At 41.0% G+C, this 26,098-nt stretch overlaps 1 protein-coding gene across 11 annotated transcripts in view; it reads right to left on the bottom strand.

Annotated features, from left to right (window-relative positions):
- Nucleotides 1-26,098, bottom strand: part of pleca (plectin a) — a 189,613-nt gene that overhangs the window by 65,591 nt on the left and 97,924 nt on the right. For 2 of the 11 annotated variants that reach the window (XM_031793797.1, XM_031793795.1), the window contains exon 1: nucleotides 6,953-7,265. The exons of 8 other annotated variants lie outside the window; for them this stretch is intronic. In XM_031793797.1, the coding sequence (XP_031649657.1) occupies nucleotides 6,953-7,103 (151 nt within the window). In that variant the 5' untranslated portion in view covers nucleotides 7,104-7,265. Of the gene's footprint in view, nucleotides 1-6,952; nucleotides 7,266-26,098 lie in introns of those variants that run through there. One more of the 11 variants, XM_031793804.1, reaches the window with a different exon arrangement.

Genomic DNA, 26,098 nt, shown 5'->3' on the forward strand with positions numbered 1-26,098 from the left:
CAGCCACCCCAGTCATAGATTGTTCTCTCTACTACCACATGGCAAGTGGTACCGGAGTGCCAAGTCTAGGATGAAAAGGCTTCTCAACTGTTTTTACACCCAAGCCATAAGACTCCTGAACAGGTAATCAAATGGCTACCAGGACTATTTGCATTGTGTCTCCCCCCAACCCCTCTTTTATGCTACTGCTACTCTCTGTTCATCATATTGTATATGCATAGTCACTAACCATATCTACAGGTACATACTACCCAAATCAGCCTGACTAACCGGTGTCTGTATGTAGCCTCGCTACTACTATTTTTCACTGTCTTTTTACTGTCGTTTTATTTCTTCACCTACCTATTGTTCACCTAACACCTTTTTCGCACCATTGGCTAGAGCCTGTAAGTAAGCATTTCACTGTAAGGTGAACTACACCTGTTGTATTCGGAGCACGTGACAAATAAACTTTGATTTGGCCATACAACCATATAGTAACAGTCCACTAGAATCTGCTATAGCCACTCAGGGCTCCATGTGTTCTGGCCAGTGGTAAGTGTGTGGTGAGAGAGAGGAAGAGTGTACATGCAACTAAAACTACCACAGCCCACGCTGAATGAAAGGCCTGTATTATAGCAGACCAGACCAGGGTATAGTACAAGGCAATGGAAATAAGTCATCAGGCAATACATCAAATGGCACAATCACAAGGGAACCCTTAATTATGAACGGTCTGTTTCCATCAGTACAGAATTAGAGGGAAACCTCCATCAAGAAATGTTTTCATCAAGGAGTCAGTACACAGTGGAGGGTTGACTCGGAGCAGACTCCAAGTCTGTGTCCCAAATACCACCCTATTCCTTATATAAGGAAGCAAGTGTCTGAATTTAATGGAGGACATCAAAACAATAGTGTTTTGGTGCTGTGAGTGTGCCTCACTAGATAAAAACATCCCATATGTCCATAACTAACAAATGTATATATCTGGTGAAAGTTGAAACTGGACATGGACTTCACTCAGAAGACAGTTCTGATGATTTGGAGGGGTCAAGGCCATAGCACAAGTCCAGGCAGACATGCTAGCGGGCGGCAGAAAGCCCCCTTCTCAGTTCTCCACAGGTGTGTTGCATAGCACCCAAATACCTCTTACACCTTCAACCCTCTAGACCATACATATTTATCTTTCAAAGGGGACATTCATGATCATGAAGAAGAGCAGAGAGAATACTTTGGATGCCTGCTTAAGACACTGGCTTGTTTGGGCTTGAGTAGTGGGAAGTGATGACACTGCTCTTCTGCCAAGTCCTGTATCTCCGCAGGGCAGGTAAACTTAGAAAGCATGAAAAGAGCATATACCGTTGAAGTCGGAAGTTTACATCCACTTAGGTTGGAGTCATTAAAACTCGTTTTTCAAACACTTCACAAGTTTCTTGTTAACAAACTATAGTTTTGGCAAGTCGGTTAGGACATCTACTTTGAGCACGACACAAGTAATTATTTCACTTATAATTCACTGTATCACAATTCCAGTGGGTCAGAAGTTTACATACACTAAGTTGACTGCCTTTAAACAGTTTGGAAAATTCCAGAATATGATGTCATGGCTTTAGAATCTTCTGATAAATTATGTCAATTAGCCTGAGTCAATTGGAGGTGTACCTGTGGATGTATTTCAAGGCCTACCTTCAAACTCAGTGCCTTTTTGCTTGACATCATAGGAAAAACAAAATAAATCAGCCAAGACTTCAGACATAGAAATTGTAGACGTCCACAAGTCTGGTTCATCCTTGTGAGAAATTTCCAAAACGCCTGAAGGTACCACGTTCATCTGTACAAACAATAGTATGCAAGAATAAGCACCATGGGACCAAGCATTCGTTATACCGTTCAGGAAGGAGACACATTCTGTCACCTAGAGATGAACGTACTTTGGTGCGAAAAGTGCAAATCAATCCCAGAACAACAGCAAAGGTCCTTGTGAAGATGCTGGAGGAAACAGGTACAAATGTATCTATATCCACAGTAAAACGAGTCCTACATCGACATAACCTGAAAGGCCGCTCAGCAAGGAAGAAGCCACTGCTCCAAAACCGCCAAAAAAAGCCAGACTACAGTTTGCAACTGCACATGGGGACAAAGATCGTACTTTTTGGAGAAATGTCCTCTGGTCTGATGAAACAAAAATTGAACTGTTTGGCCATAATGACCATTGTTATATTTGGAGGAAAAAGGGGGAGGCTTGCAAGCCGAAAAACACCATCCCAACTGTGAAGCATGGGGGTGGCAGATTCATGTTTGTGGGGGTGCTTTGCTGCAGGAGGGACTGGTGCAGTTCACAAAATAGATGGCGTCATGAGGTAGGAAAATGATGTGGATATATTGAAGCAACATCACAAGAACTTTAAAAAACTTAAAGCTTGGTCACAAATGGGTCTTCCAAATGGGCAAAGTCAAGATATTAGAGTGGCCATCACAAAGCCTTGACCTCAATCCCATAGAAAATGTGTGGGTAGAACTGAAAAAGCGTTTGCGAGCTAGGCCTACAAACCTGACTCAGTCACACCAGCTCTGTCAGGGGAAATGGGCCAAAATTCATCCAACTTATTGTGGAAAGCTTGTGGAAGGCTACCCGAAACATTTGACCCAAGTTAAACAATTTAAAGGCAATGCTACCAAATACTAATTGAGTGTATATAAACTTCTGACCACTGAGAATGTGATGAAAGAAATTAAAGCTGAAATAAATCATTATCTCTACTATTATTCTGACATTTCACATTGTTAAAATAAAGTGGTGATCCTAACTAAGACAGGGAATTTTTACTCTGATTAAATATCAGGAATTGTGAAAAACTGAGTTGAAATGTATTTGGCTAAGGTGTACAGTGGGGCAAAAAAGTATTTAGTCAGCCACCAATTGTGAATGTTCTCCCACTTAAAAACATGAGAGAGGCCTGTAATCTTCATCATAGGTACACTTCAACTATGACAGACAACTGAGAAAAAAAAACTCCAGAAAATCACATTGTAGGATTTTTAATGAATTTATTTGCAAATTATGGTGGCAAATAAGTATTTGGTCAATAACAAAAGTTTGTCAATACTTTGTTATATACCCTTTGTTGGCAATGACAGAGGTCAAACGTTTTCTGTAAGTCTTCACAAGGTTTTCACACACTGTTGCTGGTATTTTGGCCCATTCCTCCATGCAGATCTCCTCTTTAGCAGTGATGTTTTGGGGCTGTTGCTGGGCAACACGGACTTTCAACTCCCTCCAAAGATTTTCTATGGGGTTGAGATCTGGAGACTGGCTAGGCCACTCCAGGACCTTGAAATGCTTCTTACAAAGCTACTCCTTCGTTGCCCAGGCGGTGTTTTTTGATCATTGTCATGCTGAAAGACCCAGCCACGTTTCATCTTCAATGCCCTTGCTGATGGAAGGAGGTTTTCACTCAAAATCTCAGGATACATGGCCCCATTCATTCTTTCCTTTACACGGATCAGTCGTCCTGGTCCCTTTGCAGAAAAACAGCCCCAAAGCATGATGTTTCCACCCCCATGCTTCACAGTAGGTATGGTGTTCTTTGGATGCAATTCAGCATTCTTTGTCCTCCAAACACGACGAGTTTAGTTTTTACTAAAAAGTTATATTTTGGTTTCATCTGACCATATGACATTCTCCCAATCTTCTTCTGGGTCATCCAAATGCTCTCTAGCAAACTTCAGACGGGCCTGGACATGTACTGGCTTAAGCAGGGGGACACGTCTGGCACTGCAGGATTTGAGTCCCTGGCGGCGTAGTGTGTTACTGATGGTAGGCTTTGTTACTTTGCTCACCGTTCTTGTGATCATTTTGACCCCACGGGGTGAGATCTTGCGTGGAGCCCCAGATCGAGGGAGATTATCAGTGGTCTTGTATGTCTTCCATTTCCTAATAATTGCTCCCACAGTTGATTTCTTCAAACCAAGCTGCTTACCATTTGCAGATTCAGTCTTCCCAGCCTAGTGCAGGTCTACAATTTTGTTTATGGTGTCCTTTGACAGCTCTTTGGTCTTGGCCATAGTGGAGTTTGGAGTGTGACTGTTTGAGGTTGTGGACAGGTGTCTTTTATACTGATAACAAGTTCAAACAGGTGCCATTAATACAGGTAACGAGTGGAGGACTCTTAAAGAAGAAGTTACAGGTCTGTGAGAGCCAGAAATCTTGCTTGTTTGTAGGTGACCAAATACTTATTTTCCACCATAATTTGCAAATTAATTCATTAAAAATCCTACAATGTGATTTTCTGGATTTTTTTCTCTCATTTTGTCTGTCATAGTTGAAGTGTACCTGTGATGAAAATTACAGGCCTCTCATCTTTTTAAGTGGGAGAACTTGCACAATTGGTGGCTGACTAAATATTTTTTTGCCCAACTGTATGTAAACTTCCGACTTCAACTGTATACACCTAAGCCAAATACATTTAAACTCAGTTTTTCACAATTCCTGACATTTAATCCTAGTAAAAATTCCCTGTCTTAGGTCAGTTAGGATCACCTGTATTTATATATATATGAGAATTCAAAAAGGAAATGTAACTATTGAATATGAACAGACAAACCCTCCCCTGCATGCAGATACAATGCCAAGACATTGAGATGTGATAGCAGTTTTATTATGACTGCTTAGGCGGGAGGAGATGCCTGACACTCGATAGTACATTCCTGCTCAGGGTGTAGGTGTGCGGTACCCACCCTCCCTACAGATGGGGAGCCTCCTTTCCATGATAACACACCAATGGCTCCATCTCAACTCCACCGACCCACCAAATCTCTCTGCATGCGATGGCCATCAATAATGAGGATGGGAATTTTAAGAAAACACAAGAGATAATATGGCTCACACACAGCTGGTTCTGATTTATGATGTAGGAATGCTATGAATCTTGGGGAGCTCTCTAAACAAGGCCAAGGTATTGAAGCCCGTGGGCATCGGAGGGCAGAAAATACTAGCTAGTAAAATTCACTACTGTCATTGTTATTGCTGCAGCACAGTCTCTTGGCTACGCAATATTTGAGTTGGAATTGAATCTTAGAGCATATATGTGCCCCTGGTTTTTCATGAGAAAAAAAAAACTCCAGTACCCAAACTATATTCTCATCTCGTATATTATACATGCATTATTGTATCCAAAACTACCACACAATCCTGTGACTCAAAAAAGCCACCTGTGACATTGATCGGCCCACACACAAAAAAATGTTTAAACATGGTTGTATGCTGTATACAAAAATCTGATGTGTTGCATATTTTATTTATTAATGTTTAATTTTAATCATGTGTAAAAACTGCACACTTCCTAAATGCATCCTTCTTCAAATATACTGCAAGGAACAGATCTCAAATACCAGTATATTAGTATGGAAGAGCATTAGTTTGGAAGAGGTCTATTTAGGACGGTCATTTTTAATGAGTGTAATTGATTGACTGTTTTATGAGGTCGTTTTGTTGGAAAATGTTGTTGCCTGTTTTCCCCGAGTAGGATAGAATACAGCACCTGAAACAGACTATTCCTTTTAGGGATACTATGGTTGGTGCATGTGCCTTTGTGTCTCTTAATGTGTTTAAAAAATATATATATGTGGTGGTTATTGTTGCATGTCCTGTCATTGATGATGCACGCTGTGTTAAAGCAATTTCCCAAATTGAGATTAATAAAGTAAAACTCTCTACTCTACTATAATCTCTCTACTCTCTCATATTTCAAGAATGATGAGACCAAATTGTATCCCAGGCATAAGTGAGTGGAATTAGCTGTCTCCCTCTTCTGTTGAAAACAAGGCACTACAGAAACATGCCCTGTTGATCAGAAATGTTTATTGACACAATGAAGAATTTCAACAACAAAAAAAATCATCAAGCTAATCAGGGTGAATTAAACTTGAACTAAGTTCCCCTTAACTTTATTTCAATACTTTTTATTGAGTCGTCCAAAGACAGTTTATCCTTATCCGACAGTCATGCAAGACTGTGGAAAAATGAAATGTGAGAGCTGTTTCCAGGACAACAGACCAAAACACACAGGAGCCGGGAGCCCCTTAACTAGATTTATAGATGTGTGGTTTTGTCCAAAAACCTCTGGAGCACCAGAAAGCCTGAGTCTGATAGAGCCTGAGTCCGTGGGGATGGGGGGGGCATATAAGGCAAAAACAAAAGTAGGTTGGATGGGTGGGCATATAGCGCGGATGTCTAGCAACCCAAAGGCTGCGTGTTCGAAACACATTCCGGACATATTTTTCAACTTTGCAACTACTTATCATGTTAGCTAACCCTTCCCCTAACCCCTAGCTTAGCTAATGTTAGCCACCGTCTCATATATTTAGCAAATATTGTACGGATTGCGATTCATAACATATCATACGAATTGTAATTTGTAACATATCATACGAAATGGATGATGGACATTCACAAACTACTACATACCACACGAAATGTAACATACCATACTAATTGGAGTGTCTCAGACTGACATTTACTATGTTACCTCTACCCCAGAGTCCAGGTTGTACTGTTATGCATTGGTCGACTTGCACGGGAATCATATAATCAACATACTATTTCAGACACACTAGTGAAAGTTACATACCATGAACAACACACACTGTAGGTCTAGATAAGAGGCTGACTGGTTTTTCACAAAAATAATAAAGCACTTTGTCATATAGTAACACCGCAATTATAACAATACACTCTATATAACTTGTATTTTAATATTACTGCAGAGATTACTTATAAGTTACTTATAAGGTTATTCTGAGAAGTCTCATTTTACAGTTGTGCTACCCTGAGCCAACAGTCCTTTACAGTCTTGTTTACTAATGATGGCATGGAATAGGTTAACGTTATCTGCCCGAACCAACGCTTCCCTGCCAGATCTCCTCCTCTCCAGTCCAGTAGTGCTGTATTGACGGAGTGTTGGACACTGCTTACCTGCGCAACACATTCTGCTGTACAAATGGGACCCCACTTCTCCACAGCTCATTTCATTGATGTAATTTGCACGTCCATAAATAATGTCCTGTTCGAAACCGCCATACCGAAAAGACACAGCGGCGGTACGAGTATCTTGAGCGTTCGCCATACCAAAACGGAGCACCCAGAAAGTTGTGTCGCGCGCGCACTCTGCTTTTGTCGAAAGAAGTGCCCGTGGAACTACGCGGCGTTCGAAACGAACGGTGTCTTTATTTTCTATCTCTTCAACATACAATGAAAAAACAAGGGGCTGTCGTATTAAGTTACAATGAGTCAAATCTTCACGTTCTCAAGCCCAGCCCACATTATTTTGTTTAGGAAATTACCCAGTGAGCGCAGTCTCCCCGTAGCTTCATTCTACACGCGCTCGCCTCTGCGGGACAATGCGTTCTTAATCGGTGCTATTGAAATGCGATACTAAAGGCCATCCCCAATATAACAATCTGTCTGGACTGTTTCACTTTAAACGGTTTCAGCCCGACACGCGATGTCTCTTTTACTAGCTGCTAGAGGGTGTTTCATTTCAACTTTGACATAATGATCCCTGAAGGAATGGTGTCAATAGCACTACTAGTCACCAATGCGCATATGATGTTGTCACAGGTGAGATGCTTGTTAAACATCTCACATTTTCATTGGTAATTTCATATATATTAGACACTATTTATATATTAGACACTATATTCATATATTTTGGCACTATTTCTCTTCCCAACCTTTTCGGTTACTGTACCGTACCTCCAAATGCATTTTGCTCAGCATTTTACCAGTAGGCCTATGGTCTCACAAGTCTTCTCAAGTACCATCTGTAGATATGCCAAGGTCCTAGTACCCCTGGTTGGGAGCCACTGTGCTAAATTAGTCAAATGTACTACATCTATTTTTTACATACAGTACAAGTCAAAGGTTTGTACATACCTATTCATTCCAGGGTCTTTCTTTATTTTTTACTATTTTCCAGGTTTTAGAATAATAGTGAAAACATCACAACTTTGAAATGACACATAATGAACCATCCAGTAACCAAAAAAAGGGTTAAACAAATATATATATATATATATATTTTCCATTCTTTCAAAGTAGCCACCCCTTGATGACAGCTTTGCACACTCTTGGCATTCTTCCAACCAGGTTCGTTCATGTACGGTATTACTCTCCACCGGTTTTCATCATGTTGACAAGGGCATTGTTTGACAGATAATAGAAGGTGTGATGATGTGTTCATTTCTTCCTCACTGTGTTGGTTAAGGACAACAGCAATGCATCATTTATTTTCCAGTGTCTTTTAATGATGTTAAAAATAAGACAAACAAAAAGGGGTACATTTCCTGTGAGAATAAGCCATTCCCAAACACATTAATTCAAAACCATTTTAAATGGATAAAACCCACTAGGAGTCAGTTCATTTTCCAAACCTTATTATGCTTACTCAATGCATTCAGTGTAATATTGCCGTAACCGACTGAAACATTAGGTGTACACGCATTGTGAGTTGTTGGTTGGTTTTAGACTCAGCAGCTAAATCAGCCAGGATTAGATCATGGTTGCTAGACTGAGCATTGCACAAAATGTTGAATAAATTGGCTCTTTTTCCTTTTTAGATTTGTCATCATCCATGTCATTCAACTATTTTATAGCATTTTTAACTAATAAATGAACTAACAGAGAATATGAAAAAGAAAGAAAAAGATGATAACAAAATGCATATTTAGGGTTCATGTACTTTTTGAGCCATAAAGAATGTTTGGCTGCATTCAATTATGAAAATATCTGACTGAACCGCTTACACATAGAGAGAGAAGGATGTAAAGAATGTATTAGAACCCGCCCCTTTCAGGTCACCTAATGCCCTAATGTACGTATGGACAATCTGATAGGATCAAGATATCGTGTGCTATAAAATAGAATTCAAACTTTAATAGAAAACTACAAACTATGTTTAAGGCGATAAGATTATACGTTTCACATTTCAAAACATTCCTAATGACTAGTCACATAATGTAGGCACTTATTGTCAATGCGGACTATAAATCTATTAATCCATGTATTTGGCATACTCTTTTTTTCATCTTTCTAAACTTTAAGGGACGTTTTGTTGGAAGCTGTGAGTCAAGTGCTTCGCAGAGGTAGTTGATGGCATTTCGCTGAAAAGAGTGAGACAGTTTTGCTCTATGAGGGTTGAGGCAGGCCGGATCTTCATCCTATGAAACACAATTAGACAGTGCTCAGAGAGGCGGTGCCACCCGGACATGAAACAGTGCCATCCCATCAGCAAGGACATGCGGAAAATGAGCGAGGTTGAGGACATGCCAAGATGCTGGAGAGGGACAAAGATGTAGGCACATCTTTGCGCACACATGTGCATATGAAACTCTGGAATTGGAGTACTGTGTATTCGGTGGAGTATTTAGTATTGGTTGAATCTTGAATATTGGTGGAGTACATTGTATTGGTAGAATTGTGTGTATTTTTCGAGACCTAAATCGCATTAGATATTGCCAGGGTGTGTCATTTGTTACATTAGATCAGGGGTGTCGCATTGATCGAGGTCCAGAAGGTCGTACTGGAAATTGGTTATTTCCTTGCTGTCAAAATGTGCAAAACATGTTTCTCTATCCATCATTTTTGGATTTTTCAATGCTCCCTGACTGTCTAGGGATTATTAGCAAGCTAGACAGTCAAGAAACTGTTTGAATGTAGGACCATTGACTGTGCACTGTGATTATTAGCGAGCTAGACAGTCAAGAAACTATGAGTATAGGTCCATTATCATTTCTACACAGTTTCAATTTGGTTCTAGTCATTTTAACATATATTGAGTTAGAGTTTTTACTCAAACCACCCATAGGACATATGTTTGACACCCCTGGATTAGATAAAGATTCAATCAAGAACTGCTTATAAGAACTGATCAAGAACTGATGAAAAGTACAATACCAAAGTAATCAAGGATAAAGGTGCAGTAAAAGAATAACATCTGAGAAAAGAACACAACAGGAAGTATTTCTCATCTCAATGGAACTCGTAAACAAAGACAGTCTAACGCTTTGGCTGCATGAACAGACTGCTTTATTACCCACTATTACTATTAGGAGAAGCCATTGCCAAGATCAACTCAAAGCCCACACCAAAGCTCTTCAATGTGGCCAAAGATTGATACATAAATACTGTTTTCTTGGTCTGTGCAAGGTACAGTAAAAGCTGTACAAATACACACATTCAATCAGCAGTGACGCTAAGATCTTGCACTGTGGCAATGCTAATGGTTCTTTGATTATTAAAGCACACACACTGGGTGTGTCTAAATTGCACCCTATTCCCTATATGGCTGTGCACTATGTAGGGATAGGGTGCCATTTGGGACACAGCCACTGAATAGCACACATGCCTACAGACCCACAGAGCCAGTCTGGGGAACTTCCAGTCTGTTATGGTGGTATCCAGGATACACACACACACCACACACATCATGTGCACGGGATTGAGTAAGGCACAACCTCTGCTGTGTGTGTGTGAGTTGGCCAGTTTTATTTCATTGTTTGGGGCGGGTAAACGCCCTTCGCCTGCTGCACACTCACCTCCCCTATAACTGAACTATGTCAAAGGCACCCTTGTCAATCAAAGCACTGCCTTATAGAAGTGCCAGGGAGGCCATGGTTGTCCCTCAACCGTCATCCAAAATGTGACCAATATACAGTTGAAGTCGGAAGTTTACATACACCGTAGCCAAATACATTTAAACTCAGTTTTTCACAATTCCTGACATTTGATCCTAGTAAAAATTCCCTGTCTTAGGTAAGTTAGAATCACCACTTTATTTTAAGAATGTGAAATGTCAGAATAATAGTAGAGAGTGATTTATTTCAGCTTTTATTTCTTTCATCACATTCCCAGTGGGTCAGAAGTTTACATACACTCAATTAGTATTTGGTACCATTGTCCTTCAAACGTTGGGGGATATTTAGCCCATTCCTCCAGACAGCACTAGTGTAACTGAGTCAGGTTTGTAGGCCTCCTTGCTCGCACACGCTTTTTCAGTTCTGCCCACAAATTTTCTATAGGATTGAGGTCAGGGCTTTGTGATGGCCACTCCAATACCTTGACTTTGTTGTCCTTAAGTCATTTTGCCACAAATTTGGAAGTATGCTTGGGGTCATTGTCAATTTGGAAGATCCATTTGCGACCAAGCTTTAACTGATGTCTTGAGATGTTGCTTCAATATATCCACATCATTTTCCTCCCTCATGATGCCATCTATTTTGTGAACTGCACCAGTCCCTCCTGCAGCAAAGCACCCCCACAACATGATGCTGCCACCCCCATGCTTCACTGTTGGGATGGTGTTCTTTGGCTTGCAAGCCTCTCCCTTTTTCCTCCAAACATAACGATGGTCATGATGGCCAAGCAGTTATGTTTTTGGTTTCATCAGACCAGAGGACATTTCTCCAAAAAGTACGATCTTTGTCCCTATGTGCAGTTGCAAACCATAGTCTGGCTTTTTTTATGGCGGTTTTGGAGCAGTGGCTTCTTCCTTGCTGAGCACCCTTTCAGATTATGTCAGTATAGGACTCGTTTAACTGTGGATTTAGATACTTTTGTACCCGTTTCCTCCAGTAACTTCACAAGGACCTTTGCTGTATTTCTGGGATAGATTTGCGCTTTTCACACCAAAGTACGTTCATCTCTAGGAGACAGAACGCGCCTCCTTTCTGAGCGGTATGACGGCTGCGTGGTCCCATGGTGTTTATACTTGCATACTATTGTTTGTACAGATAGTATGCTTGGCTGATTTCTTCAGATTTTCCCATGATGTCGAGCAAAGAGCCACTGAGTTTGAAGGTAGGGCTTGAAATACATCCACAGGTACACCTCCAATTGAATCAAATTATGTCAATTAGCCGATCAGAAGCTTCTAAAGCTATGACATCATTTTCTGGAATTTTCCAAGCTGACCCACTGGAATTGTGATACAGTGAATTATGATAAAGTGATATAATCGGTCTGTAAACAATTGTTGGAAAAATTACTTGTGTCATCATGCACAAAGTAGATGTCCTAACTGACAAATTTTATTGATAACAAACTATAGTTTTGGCATCAAGAAATGTGTGGAGAGGTTGAAAAATGAGTTTTAATGACACCACCCTAAGTGCATGTAAACTTCTGACTTCAACTGTAAGTATTTATTTCGAATGTGTAATATGTTCATCAAACACAGGAGCCATCCAATAATCTGCTAAAAGAAGTCCAATATGGCATGACAACAGTGAAAACAGTAGCATTAATTATTACTAAGGTAGCATTAGCAATGAAACCACAAATGTAATAGACTTCTGCCCTTCCCTATGCATAGTCTGCAGTGCAGTGCTGAAAGTTGACCAGGCCGAATGCAAAGCAGCTAAATATTAACACGCAGAGGTAGAGATAACCCACAGTCTAGTTGTGCAAAGAAATGTTTGCCTGACATTTCACAGTCAAGCCAACATATTATCAGTTAGCATGTCTAGTTGTGGATTCAATAGAATAACGTGTGAACTTAATACGATTTGGGTCATACAGTAAGGATATTACTTAACAAAACAAGTAGGGCTCACTTGAAAAAAGGGATGTCAATGTCAATGTGACTTCCCTGGTTAAATAAAGTACAACGCTGTAGAAATCCCTTATCTAAATAGGTGGGTCCTCTAGTGACTTCCTGTGAGACTCGTCAATCTGGACAGAGTCGCTTAGGGTCAAGAGTCATTACCAGCCAAGGTACGGTACCTGGCCAAGGTTCAGGAAAACAACAAATTAGACCCCAAAATGTAATTTAAAGAAGATTGTGCATCAGATAAAGAGCTACTCAGACTAGTGCCGATTTTAGCATCCTCTTATGGCTAGCTGGCTGCATTACAACTTTACTTTATTGTCTCATCGATTTAGTGTACAGGTGTTTCTCATTTCACAAGTGCAGGTAATTATCCCCTCTCTCGCACGCGCGACATCTGCAGCCTTAAACTCAGGCATCCTGTAATTTGCCTAAGGGTGTGGTTGTTGTTCCACTGTTCTGCAGAGGAAAGCCTGACAGGCTCACTGTGACAAGCTGTGTCAACAATACATTACATTTGAAAGAGGTGTCTGTGCCACAGGTATAGGGACGTAGCAAGCTAAACTTTACGAGGTTGACGGAGCCAAATCGTGTGTGTGATATTTCTTCAGAGACCAGAAGGCCTGATAATAGCCCATGTCTATAACCATTAACATTGTGAACATTCCATATAGGACCAATGTGACAGCATGTTGAACATGTTCATAAACAAAAGGAGTCGTTCGAAGAAGAAAACAAAAATCACAATTCAGGGCTTTTTGCAATCACCTTGTATGCAAGTCTATACTGCAATCGCCTTGTATGCAAGTCTATACTACACAAGACCATTCAAATTTACCATGTAATAGATGAAACGTTATTATTTGATCAGAACTCTCTATCCCATATCACACCACAACACATAAATGTTCCACTCTCACAAATAGAACAAATGATCTTCACGTGAAACAAAATGATCATATCTGTCTAGAGGTTATTTTTCAATGATAGGGAATAATTTATTTCTCCTTAGTGCATGTACCTTCATAACAACTTCAGATAAGTGAGACAAGACTGAGGCGGAACTACAAGTCGTGAATCCAACTGTGAAGCAACGTCAGTCAACAAAATACCACAGCATCATATTACAGCCAGCATTTACAGGGTTAACACCACCAACTTTACAGTCAGGAAATTTGAGATGAGAGGGAGAAGAAGAGGGGGAGCAGCATGCACCACAAAAGCACAGAGAGTAGAGAGGGAAGAGAGAGCAGACCATTTAAGACAAATGGTGACGACTAGAGACCTTCTGATCTCTATTCATGTGCCCCAAGGACATATTTACTGAAGTACAGTAAGCCTCGTAACAAGTTTTTTTTTCCAGCTGGTCTTACCTTCTCTTAACTGCCTCCTACGTTGCCTCCACTGCCAAACAGCGATCAAAGTGACAATATGTCCTACAACCACCAGGGTTGGGAACACGCTTCCAGGGGGCCTTTCCGGCATCAGGCCTGGGACCGAGTGGGGTCTCGCAGGATCCAGAGACAGCTGGGAGAGCCCGGGTGAAAGGTGAGAGTGTGTGGAGGAAGGGGGGGCCAGCCAGGGGTGTGGTGCCGCCGTCCTGGACTTCAAACCAAAGAGGAAGCCAACATGCTTGCAACTTACGAGAGAGCAGAGCGAAAGAGCACCGCTCCCACCTTTTTTTCTCCTTCTGACTCAGACTGCTGGCAAAAGTGGCCGAGCTCCCACCCACTCTCTCTTGCTCGTTCCCTCGCTCCCTTCCTTCAACAATCACTCTGCTTCTCGTTCATCCACTCAGACTTGCATGATTTTGCTTCTTTACTTAGCCAGGTATATTTAAGTCTATTGATTGTAGCCTTCAGGTAACACAGTAAAGATTACATAGATTGACATTAGTAAAATATGTCTAGTCAGATCTATCTCTTCAACTTCTCTGTTTACAATAGCCTTAGTTGGATGTGGTGTGGCCAAAGCCACATTCCTGCTTCATGTGTGAGAGTAACTATTAGCATACCGTAAATACCATACTATATAGACAAACGCAATAATGATAATGTTTTTAAACCTAAAGTTATAGCTTACTTTTGCACTATGCACCATTTTAACTTCCATTCATTATGTTTTATCTATTTTTTTATATTTAATTTGACCTTTATTTAACTAGGCAAGTCAGTTAAGAACAAATTCTTATTTTCAATGACGGCCTAGGAACATTGGGTTAACTGCCTGTTTCGGGGCAGAACGACAGATGTGTACCTTGTCAGCTCGGGGATTCGAACTTGCAACCTTTTGGTTACTAGTCCAACGCTCTAACCACTAGGCTACACTGCCGCCCCAATATGTTGTGTTTACTATGTATGGTTTTTTCTTGTCTTTCTTGTAAAAGAGATGTACATTTTAATGTGACTTCTGATTAAATAAAGGATGAATAAAAAAATAAAACACTATCTCTGAAGGTAGTGTGGGAGACATCTCATGAAGTGAGATGTTGATCTAGATCTCTCTTTACTTACACAAGTATCTCTCCTGGACCTAGTTTCTGTCGTCAAAGTAGTGTGGTGTAAAGTGATCTCCTATTTGCTGTTGCTACTCCAACTGGTTTGCTCCATGGGAAGGCTCACAAACCTCTAGCAGTAAGCTACTCATTATTTTCCATCCTCCCCATGAGTCATACAAACCAAGGATCTCACTTTTTTTCTCCAAATGTTTATGTTCCTATTTAAAAAAATATATAATTCATTTTCCTAGAAGCTATGTCTTAACTCCATATTCATGTCCATAGGCTTTCCAGAAGCCTAAAGAACTGGGTATTGTTTCTTGACCACTAACAAATAAAAATCCCCCAACCTCCAAATACCAACTCACTGTTTAAGCCTTCTGCCTGTCAATCCAAACACCTACCCCATTCTTTCTGGACAAATAACGTCATTAAAGACCTGAAGGTGAAATATCTTAGAGAAAAGCCAACCCCGGAGTGGGAATGTTCCTTAAAACACAGATCCTGTTTTCATGGCTGTCTCTTTGTGAAGGTGCTCTCTTTACAGAGCCACACAATGCATAAGTCCTTGACATTGGAACGTATCCCTCATCACAAAACAAACTATGACTTGTAACCGTCCCAAAGCCACAAAACACACAAATAAAACCCGCAGACACACTTCACATGACACACCCCAAAATACAACATCAAAAGTTTCATTCTGTGGGCAAAATAAGTGAGAGTATTGTAGCCTAAAACCACTGGAAGCAAACTGAACTACATACAGTATGCTCTAGCCAAATTAGCAAGCCTTCCGGTCGGTTACGCCTCTGTCAAAGGTGCGAAGCCTGGAACCGAGGCTAGTTTACCAGTAACGATAAGCAACACACAGACACACTTTTATCAACCTACCAGGTATGATCTTCATCTATAGAAGATACCGCAAGAGGGATATTTAGCCTAAGAGGAGATATTCAGGATGTCAAAGACAGACCTGGTCTGAAGAGACAGAGAGGTGGTTTCTCTCGTATCTCTGTCTGATAACTCTATTATGAGGGGTGTCCCTTTCATGCTAATTTGAGGGTTGTCTATTTTACCTCTGCTGGTAAATGTCAACCAAAACCATAGTGACCAAAACTATTGTCAAGGGGATATGGAATAGGCCTACACATTTAAGTTAAAAGTGGACACTGAATGGGCAATATGGTCATGATGACAAGCTAGGAACCTGACATGCACTGAAAATATTCTTCTAGCTTCGTGATGTCACATCAACACTCCCAACGACATAGGTGGAGTCTGCCCCAATGTTTACCACATTTAAACCACGTAGACAAGAGTGACTCATAAGAAATACATCTCAACAACAGGCCTCAACTACAGTGTTGTGAAAAAGTATTTGACCCCTTTCCGATTAAAAAATAAAATTGTGTGTGTGTGGGTAGATTGTGGTTTCCATCAATGTATTTATTATCAATATATACAGTGCATTCTGTTACATTACAGCCTTATTCTAAAATATATATTTTTTTTTTTATTGACCCTCACCAATCTACACACAATACCCCATAATGACAAAGCAAAAACAGGTTTGTATGAACTTCAGCAAATGTGTAAAATAAAATAAACTGACATATTCAGAGACCCTTTACTCAGTATTTTGTTGAAGAACCTTTGGCAGTAATTACAGCCTTGAGTCTTATTGTGTATTGACACTACAAGCTTGGCACACCTGTATTTGGGGAGTTTCTCCCATTCTTCTCTGCAGATCTTCTCAAGCTCTGTCAGGTTGGATGGGGAGTGTCGCTGCACAGCTATTGAAAGGTCATTCGATCAGGTTCAAGTCCGGGCTCTGGTTGGGCCACTTGTCCCAAAGACACTCCTGCATTGTCTTGGCTGTGTGCTTAGGGTCGTTGTCTTGATGGAATGTGACTTCACCCCAGTCTGAGGTACTGAGTGCCCTGGGGAAGGTTTTCATCAAGAAAATAATACTTTGCTCTGTTCATCTTTCCCTCGATCCTGACTAGTCTCCCAGTCCCTGCTGTTGAAAAGCATACCCACAGCATGATGCTGCCACCACCATGTAGTGATGGTGCCAGGTTTTCTCCAGACTTGTCTCTTGGCATTCAGGCCAAAGAGTTCAATCTTGATTAAATCAAACCAGAGAATCCTGTTTCTCATGGTCTGAGAGTCTTTTAGGAGCCTTTTGGCAAACTGCAAGTGGGCTGTCATGTGCCTTGACACAATGGCTTGGTTTTTGCTCCGACATGCACTGTCAACTGTGGGACCTTATACAATGGTTCCTCCTTTAAAAGTTGTGTCATACTGCGGCACACCCTGCATGCTGCTGCAGCATTCTGTGGCACGTTATCTATTTGTCAGCCATTTCTTCTGTTACTGCAAGTTATTGCTAGTTTAACCACCAGAGGGCATCTTTTGAGAAGCATTTGATAGTATTCCATATTGGCATTACCAGAGAATTTTAAACCTTTTTTGTAATAACATAGTATATGGGATTGATTTTAAGAACTTTGGATTAATTAATTTGATTAATATTATGGTGTTTCCATTCAGAAAAAAATGGTCAGTTTGTAAATTCAGACTGTTTCACTCTTGGAGCGCACACTGGACGTTCGGGCCGAGGAGTAGGGTTGATTTAGCTTTACAGCGGCAGTCAAGCTAATATTTGCTCGCTACTTACAGACACAAATGAGACCACTCTGACCATTTTACTCACCCTAGCAGAGCTGGTAAGGCAGTTTTCATGTTAACCAGAGCTTTGGTGACTGTAAATGTGGTGCTGGAAAAATTTAATTGTTGTCATGTGTAGGCTGGACACATGACATTTTTAACAACGTTCTTTTCAGATAAAAATGAGTTAATTGCATCCGTTGTGGAGCCCAGTTTCATAATATGACCATATTTCCCAGCTGCTTGCCGTTGTTTTGAACTAATTGCAAAAAAACAGGCCTGATTTTGTGCATTTTACACCCTGCCAGCTCCTTTTAGTTCAATTGAGCACCGTGGCACCAACTCGCCTTCTGAATGTTCTATTCCCAGCTTATTGTTCAATGTCAAAATGCTTGCTTCGCTATTGTTGGCAATGAGACCTGCTCATGTTGTTTTATAGTTAAAATGTAAACAACAAAAATAATTTTGGAACTCTGCGGTATTCCCATTGTTTCCTATGGGGGAAATATAGGCATGTGTCTATTTCGCCAAATGTATCGCAATGTGTATATTTAGATTTTTTTTCAAATCGGATGTAACTGGTGTGAAATGGATAGCTAGTTAGCCGGGTGCACGCCAATAGCGTTTCAATCGGTGACATCACTCGCTCTGAGACCTTGAAGTAGTTGAGGTCCTAACGATGCTTTGATGGTGGCTGTTGTCTGAGTGTAGAGGGTCCCTGGTTCGAGCCCAATAAGGGCGAGGAGAGGAATGGAAGCAAAACTGTTACACGGGCACCATTTTAATCAGGAGAATCTCCTCTTTGTAATTATGTAGGTCTGGGCCGCGAGCTCGTTTGTCATCGATCGCTAGACCAGAAATAGTCCGAATTTTAATTTTTTCCCTACTTTGTCATTACACGGACATAAGCACAGTTGACACCATCGAGGTGCGGTTGTTTACTTTCTACACAAGTTTTTTTTTCCAGTTTCGTCTGAAGAACAAACTGTAGTGGTAAAATGAAAAGGGACACATTTAATGGAATTCTAAGCCTCACTCTAGTCAAAACAGGCTCTGCGAACATTAGTTTCCATTAATTTGCTTTGGGCTTCCGCTAGCGTTCCTGTTTAGCCAACGTTCTTAAGCCGTTTTGACTCGTTCCATTGTCCAGCCTATAGATAGCCTAAGCAAATTTACAAAAGCACCCAAAATGTCCATTGAGAAAGCACAACGACTATACCATTTAGCTAAACTAAGAATGACGAGAATAATCAAGTCAATAAACATTGGGTAGTTAGATAGCCTATAGTTAATATACTGGCAAGATGTATAACTACTAATGTTAGGTAGCTAGCTAACATACCGGTACATACTGCTGTAATGATATGCTATGTGGTTCGTAAGGACAGCGTAGCTAACAAATTGTCAGCCAACATAACGTGTAAGGTAACTTATTTGAAAAGTCATTACTTTATTACATTGAGTAGCAAGCTACCCCTGGTCTGTGTTGGGGGGGGGGCATAGTTGGTTTAGCCAAGTAAAAAGACAGGAACCTTCCCGCTATCCATGATTGGCTGAGATAATGGATGGGCTGGACATGGTCTGCCATGTTGCACCATCTGTCTATAACATGAGCTGGTCACTATGTGCAGGTAATCCTTTCTAGAATAGCTCTTTTGAAAGATATCACGTAGAACTGCAAAAGTGTTGCTCTCCACTTTCTGGAGGACTGAGTTTTGAAATCAGTGGAATGCCCGATGGAATGAAAGTATGGTAGCAAAAGAGGTGGAGAAAATGCTGGTGTTTGATTGCAAATATGCAGAAAAGAGAACACAAAGAAGGCCTGTCCCCAGATTACATCTTCAAACTAAAGGCAACCGTGGCATCCGTGACAGAGTTAATCCATGTATACAGGCAAGAGTCTAGCTAGCTATATTTTCAGATATTATATATGTATCAAATTTTGGAAAAGTAAATTCATTGCAAGTGTATTGTTAGCTAGCTAGCTAATGTTAGATGGCTGGCTCGCTAGCTAACGTTACGTGTATGATCTGTGTAGTAATATTAATCATATCTCAGAGTCATTTGCATTGCTAGTTATAGCCCAATATTAGCTAGCTAGCTAACATCGAACCAGGTTGGTTAGCTATCTGCAGATTCATGCAGGGTAGTAATGTTATGAGTTGGGATTATGGTTCATTGTTTAGCTAGCTAGGTGCATGTCTAAACAAAAGACTCCACTATGCAAGTAACCATTTCACTGTACCATTTACACTTTCTGTATCTTGTGCATGTAACAAATAAACTGTGATTTTATTTTATATAATACAGTGGCTTGCGAAAGTATTCACCCCCCTTGGCATTTTTCCAATTCTGTTGCCTTATAACATGTAATTAACATGGATTTTTGGGGGGTTTGTATCAGTTGATTTGATCAAAAATATCAGTTGATCACAAAATATCAGTATCAGTTGATCACAAAATGCCTACCACTTTGAAGATACAAAATATTTTTTTATTGTGAAACAAACAAGAAATAAGAAAGAAAACTTGAGCATGCATAACTATTCACCCCCCAAAGTCAATACTTTGTAGACCCACCTTTTGCAGCAATTACAGCTGCAAGTCTCTTGGGGTATGTCTCTATAAGCTTGGCACATCTAGCCACTGGGATTTTTGCCCATTCTTCAAGGCAACACTGCTCCAGCTCCTTCAAGTTGGATGGGTTCCACTGGTGTACAGCAATCTTTAAGTCATACCACAGATTCTCAATTGGATTCAGTTCTGAGCTTTGGCTAGGCCATTCCAAGACATTTAAATGTTTCCCCTTAAACCACTTGAGTGTTTAACTTCTGTCCCCTCGCCCCGACCTGTGCTCGAACCAGGGATTCTCTGCACACAGACAACAGTCACCCACGAAGCATCGTTACCCATCGCGCCACAAAAGCCGCGCCCCTTGCAGAGAGCAAGGGGAACCACTACTTTAAGGTCTCAGAGCGAGTGATGTCACCGATTGAAACACTATTAGCGTGCACCACCACCACCAACTAGCTAGCTATTTCACATCGGTTACACTAACACCAAACATGTTTGCTTATTTTTTCTTTAAGCAATGGTTTTTTTCTGGCCACTCTTCTGTAAAGCCCAGCTCTGTGGAGTGTACGGCTTAAAGTGGTCCTATGGACAGATACCCCAATCTACGCTGTGGAGCTTTGCAGCTCCTTCAGGGTCATCTTTGTCTCTTTGTTGCCTCTCTGATTAATGCCCTCCTTGTCTGGTCTGAGAGTTTTGGCAGGTTTGTTGTGGAGCCATATTCTTTCCATGTTTTAATAATGGATTTAATGGTGCTCCGTGGGATGCTCAAAGTTTCAGATATTTTTTTATAACCCAACCCTGATCTGTACTTCTCCACAACGTTGTCCCTGACCTGTTTGGAGAACTCATTGGTCTTCATAGTGCTGCTTGCTTGGTGGTGCCCCTTGCTTAGTGGTGTTGCAGACTCTGATGCCTTTCAGAACAGGTGTATATATACTGAGATCATATGACAGATCATGTGACACTTAGATTGCACAGAGGTGGACATTATTTAATTAATGATGTCACTTCTAAAGGTAATTGGTTGCACCAGGTCTTATTTAGGGGCTTCATAGCAAGGGGGGGGGATACATATGCATGCACCACTTTTCCATTTTTTTGAATTTTTTGAAACTAGATTTTTTTGATGTTGTTAAAAACCATTTAAATTACAGGTTGGAATAGGAAAAACGTAAAGGGGGTTGAATACTTTTACAAGGCACTGTATGTGTTTACCAGAGACGGTAATGTGAAGAACAACATGACCTGCACCAAAGTCAAATTAGGATATAACTTTAGGCAAACGAGACAGTGTCAAAGTTTAACGGTTAGAATGCCCTGATTTTATTTTGTCACACTCACATCCATAAGCTATTTTCTGTAATTGGCTCGCCATCAAACTTGTAAATAATGATGTTGTTGTGAGTTTATTTTCCTGCAATAATGAATACAAATTAGCTAAAGTGAAGACATTGTCAGCTACTGTATATGATATGGTCATTAATTGAACTGGCTAGCTAGCTAACTTAACGTAAGCTAGCTAGCTAAAAAGCTAGAAATAAACCAAAACATTGTTTAGAAAGTTGCTTTTAGTTGCCTGGTTTGATAGATTGATATATACGTAATACATAATTTTTTTTTAAATACACCAGTTATGCTATTTTGGACCACTAGGCTGCTGATGTCATGCAGCCTGTCGTTTTTGTGTTCATACTTTTTCATAACGGCAAGTTTGATGACGGACGACAATAAAATGTTCATTCTAACGGCGACAACTGTCGATAGACGTATTATAAACCAGCCTTTGGTCTTGAAATCTTTGGTTTAGTACATGTGAATCCTTAAAGAGATGGGTGGGGCTAAGGCTTAAGAGGGTGTGAACGATGCTGAATGGGTGTAGACAAAGAAGAGCTTTCCAGTAGGTGTACCAAACATTGAAGGGCCATTTTCTCAAAAGTAGGGTAACAAGTTGACCAACTTTCAAAGCAGAATTACTTTCCCATTGTTCCTCCTGCAATTTATGATATACAATTTTCTAGCTCTGAGTTTCTACTTTTATCCAACGGGAAAAAAACACAATTTGAAATGTTGCTACATAAGACCGAATTGAGCCGGTCGGTCACATATAGGGAATAGAGTACAAGTGCGTGAATTTGACTATTTTCCTATCCTGCTAAGCATTAAAAGTACTTTTGGGTGTCAAGGAAAATGTACGAAGTAAAAAGTACAATATTTTCATAAGGAATGTAGTGAAGTAAAAGTAGCCAAAAATATAAATGGAAAAGTAATGTACAGATACCCCAAGAAACGACTTAATACTTTAAAGTATTTTTTACTTAAGTTCTTTACACCACTGCCCTATGGGCCCTGGTCAAAAGTAATGCAGTAAATAGACCTTTTCACAGACCTTTTTCTCAAAAGTATCTCTAGTGCTAAAGGTCCCAAAGCTTTAGCGCATGTGCAGATCACGTTCTGCACATGTGTTTATTCTCTACTTTACACACAGTCTGCTCTACTCTTAGGGAACAGGCTACTCTGGCGAATGGTGATCGTTTAATAAAGTTAGATCAAAGCTGAATCCATTTCTGCAAGATCACGTAATGATAGTAGGCTATTGTGCATAACAGAACCGAATATAATAGCATAGTATAACATTACTGTAACCCTAACCCTAACCCTTATTCTAACCCTAACCGTAACCTTAGCAAGCAGTTGCTTATCAGCAGATAGTTGGTTGGTATTATGATGATCTCTAGAGCCTTTTGTGTACCTATTCAGGATACATCACCATGAAGAGAATGACATTCATAATTATGTATAGTACAGATCAGGGACCCATGGTGTCATTCTGTTACAATCATTCTGATATCGGGTCCAATCCAATTCACTTACCGAAATAGATTATTTTTTTCAAACTCAAGGTGTCAGCTGACAGCCCATTCTTTCCGAAGACATCATTAAAACTTAATTTGGAGTAGACATTTAACAGAGTTTTTGGAACAATGAGATCTAATAAAAACTGAGGGACATTTTACTGCCGTTCTGTTACCAAACCTGACATCTGCGTTGTTCTTCGAGTAAATGCGTTTTTATGAAATTGTTAAAGGTAGTACATATGCAGAGTTGTATGGTTCATTTAACTTTGCAGTTAATGGTTTTTGTTTGGCATACTTTTAAAGTGAAAAAATGTCAGAGGCTGTGTCATTCTGTTACCGTAGATTTGCCCAAATGCATATCCCCATTAAACTGATTGAGAAGAGAAGGGGACCACAAACATGTGCGCGTAAGGTAGAGGTAAAGAAAGACATGTGCAGAACATGATTGCGCAGAACCTTCAGGTAATTTAGTGCTAGAGATACTTTTGAGAAAAAGGTCAGGGAAAAGTGGGATCCGCAGCCACTCTGGATAGAGAATAGGGTGCCATTTGGGACGCACACACTGCCCCTCATTGGGGAAAAAAACAGGACAGAGAGTAGCCACTCAGAGGAGTTCATCCGGCTCACACCCCCTGGATTTAGCCAGCTCTGGGGGAACCTGATCCCTGGCAGAACCAGACTGTGTGAGTGGGAGGAGCCTGCCCTACAGCTCTTGGTCTTACCATAAAGTTTGTGCTACAACTCTGCTTCACAGTTAATACTTATTGTCAAGATAAATCAGCAAATCCAAATAGATGGAACGTAGACGGTGTCGTTGGCTGGCAATTTATAGACCACAAATCTCAACTTTCACTAGTGAAACTAGTTTACCACACAATCGCATCAAAAACAAATGGAATCTAGCTAAATACATAATATGACCATAAGTATGTGGACACCTTGGGTTGTGCCGTGGCGGAGATCTTTGTGGGCTATACTCGTCCTTGTCTCAGGATGGTAAGTAGGTGGTTGAAGATATCCCTCTAGTGGTGTAGGGGCTGTGCTTTGGCAAAGTGGGTGGGGTTATATCCTTCCTGTTTGGCCCTGACCGGGTGTGTCATCGGATGGGGCCACAGTGTCTCCTGACCCCTCCTGTGTCAGCCTCCAGTATTTATGCTGCAGTAGTTTATGTTTCGGGGGGCCAGGGTCAGTTTGTTATATCTGGAGTACTTCTCCTGTCCTATCCAGTGTCCTGTCTGAATTTAAGTATGCCCTCTCTAATTCTCTCTTTCTCTCGGAGGACCTGAGCCCTAGGACCATGCCTCAGGACTACCGGGCATGATGACTCCTTGCTGTCCCCAGTCCACCTGGCCATGCTGCTGCTCCAGTTTCAACTGTTCTGCCTGTGATTGTTATTATTTGACCATGCTGGTCATTTATGAACATTTGAACATCTTGGCCATGTTCTGTTATAATCTCCACCCGGCACAGCCAGAAGAGGACTGGCCACCCCACATAGCCTGGTTCCTCTCTAGGTTTCTTCCTAGGTTTTGGCCTTTCTAGGGAGTTTTTCCTAGCCACCATGCTTCTACACCTGCATTGCTTGCTGTTTGGGGTTTTAGGCTGGGTTTCTGTACAGCACTGAGATATCAGCTGATGTACAAAGGGCTATATAAATCAATTTGATTTGATTTGACCTGCTCGTCGAACATCTCATTCCAAAATCATTGGCATTAATTTGGAGTTGGCCCTTCGTTGCTGCTATAACAGCCTCCACTCTTCTGGGAAGGCTTTCCACTAGATGTTGGAACATTGTTGTGGGTACTTGCTTCCAATCAGCCACAAGAGCATTACTGAGGTCGGGCACTAATGTTGGGCGATTAGGTCAGGCTCGCAGTCAGCGTTCAATGGGGTTGAGGTCAAGGTTCTGTGCATGCCAGTCAAGTTCTTCCACACCCATCTCGAAAAACCATTGTTGCCACACAGTTGGGAGCACCGAATCGTCTACAATGTAATTGTATGCCGTAGCGTTAATATTTCCCTTCACTGGAACTAAGGGGCCTAGCCGGAACCATGAAAAACAGCTCCAGACCATTATTCCTCCTCCACCAAACTTTACAGTTGGCACTATGCATTGGCGCAGGTAGCGTTCTCCTGGCATCCGCCAAACCCAGATTTCAGAGTCCAATGGCGGTGAGCTTTATTCCATATGACGCTTGGCATTGCGCATTGTGATCTTAGGCTTGTGTGCGGCTGCTCAGCCATGGAAACACATTTCATGAAGCTCCCGACTAACACTTCTTGTGCTAACGTTGCTTCGAGAGGTAGTTTTGAACTCGGTAGTGAGTGTTGCAACCAAGGACAGAGAATTTAAAGGTGCTACGCGCTTCAGCGGTCCCGTTCTGTGAACTTGTGAGGCCTACCACTTTGCAGGTGAACAGTTGTTGCTCCTTGACGTTTCCTCTTCACAAAAACAGCACTTACAGTTGACCTGGGCAGCTCTAGCAGGGCAGACATTTGACGAACTGACTTGTTAGAAAGGTGGCATTCTATGACTGTGCCCCGTTGAAAGTCACTGAGCTCTTCTGTAAGGCCATTCTACTGGCAATGTTTGTCTATGGAGATTTTATGGTTGTGTGCTCAATATTATACACCTGTCAGCAAAGGGTGTGGATGAAATAGCCAAAACCACAAATTTGAAGGGATGTCCACCTACTTTTGTATATATATTGTAGCTTAAATGTGAACCATATGCTACAGGTTTATCACAAAGAGATGGAATGCCACTACTGTTATGTGATACACTAGCAGCATTAGATCCCAGCTTTAGCAATGCAAACCTAATGCTGACACCTCTTGGTAAGAATACTGTACTGTACCTGTAGTTAAAACGTCCTACCTTGGCCCTGTTGAATCAGATCTTCCATGAAGGATCTACC

This window comes from Oncorhynchus kisutch, linkage group LG17, assembly GCF_002021735.2.
Source record: "Oncorhynchus kisutch isolate 150728-3 linkage group LG17, Okis_V2, whole genome shotgun sequence".
NCBI lineage: Eukaryota > Metazoa > Chordata > Actinopteri > Salmoniformes > Salmonidae > Oncorhynchus > Oncorhynchus kisutch.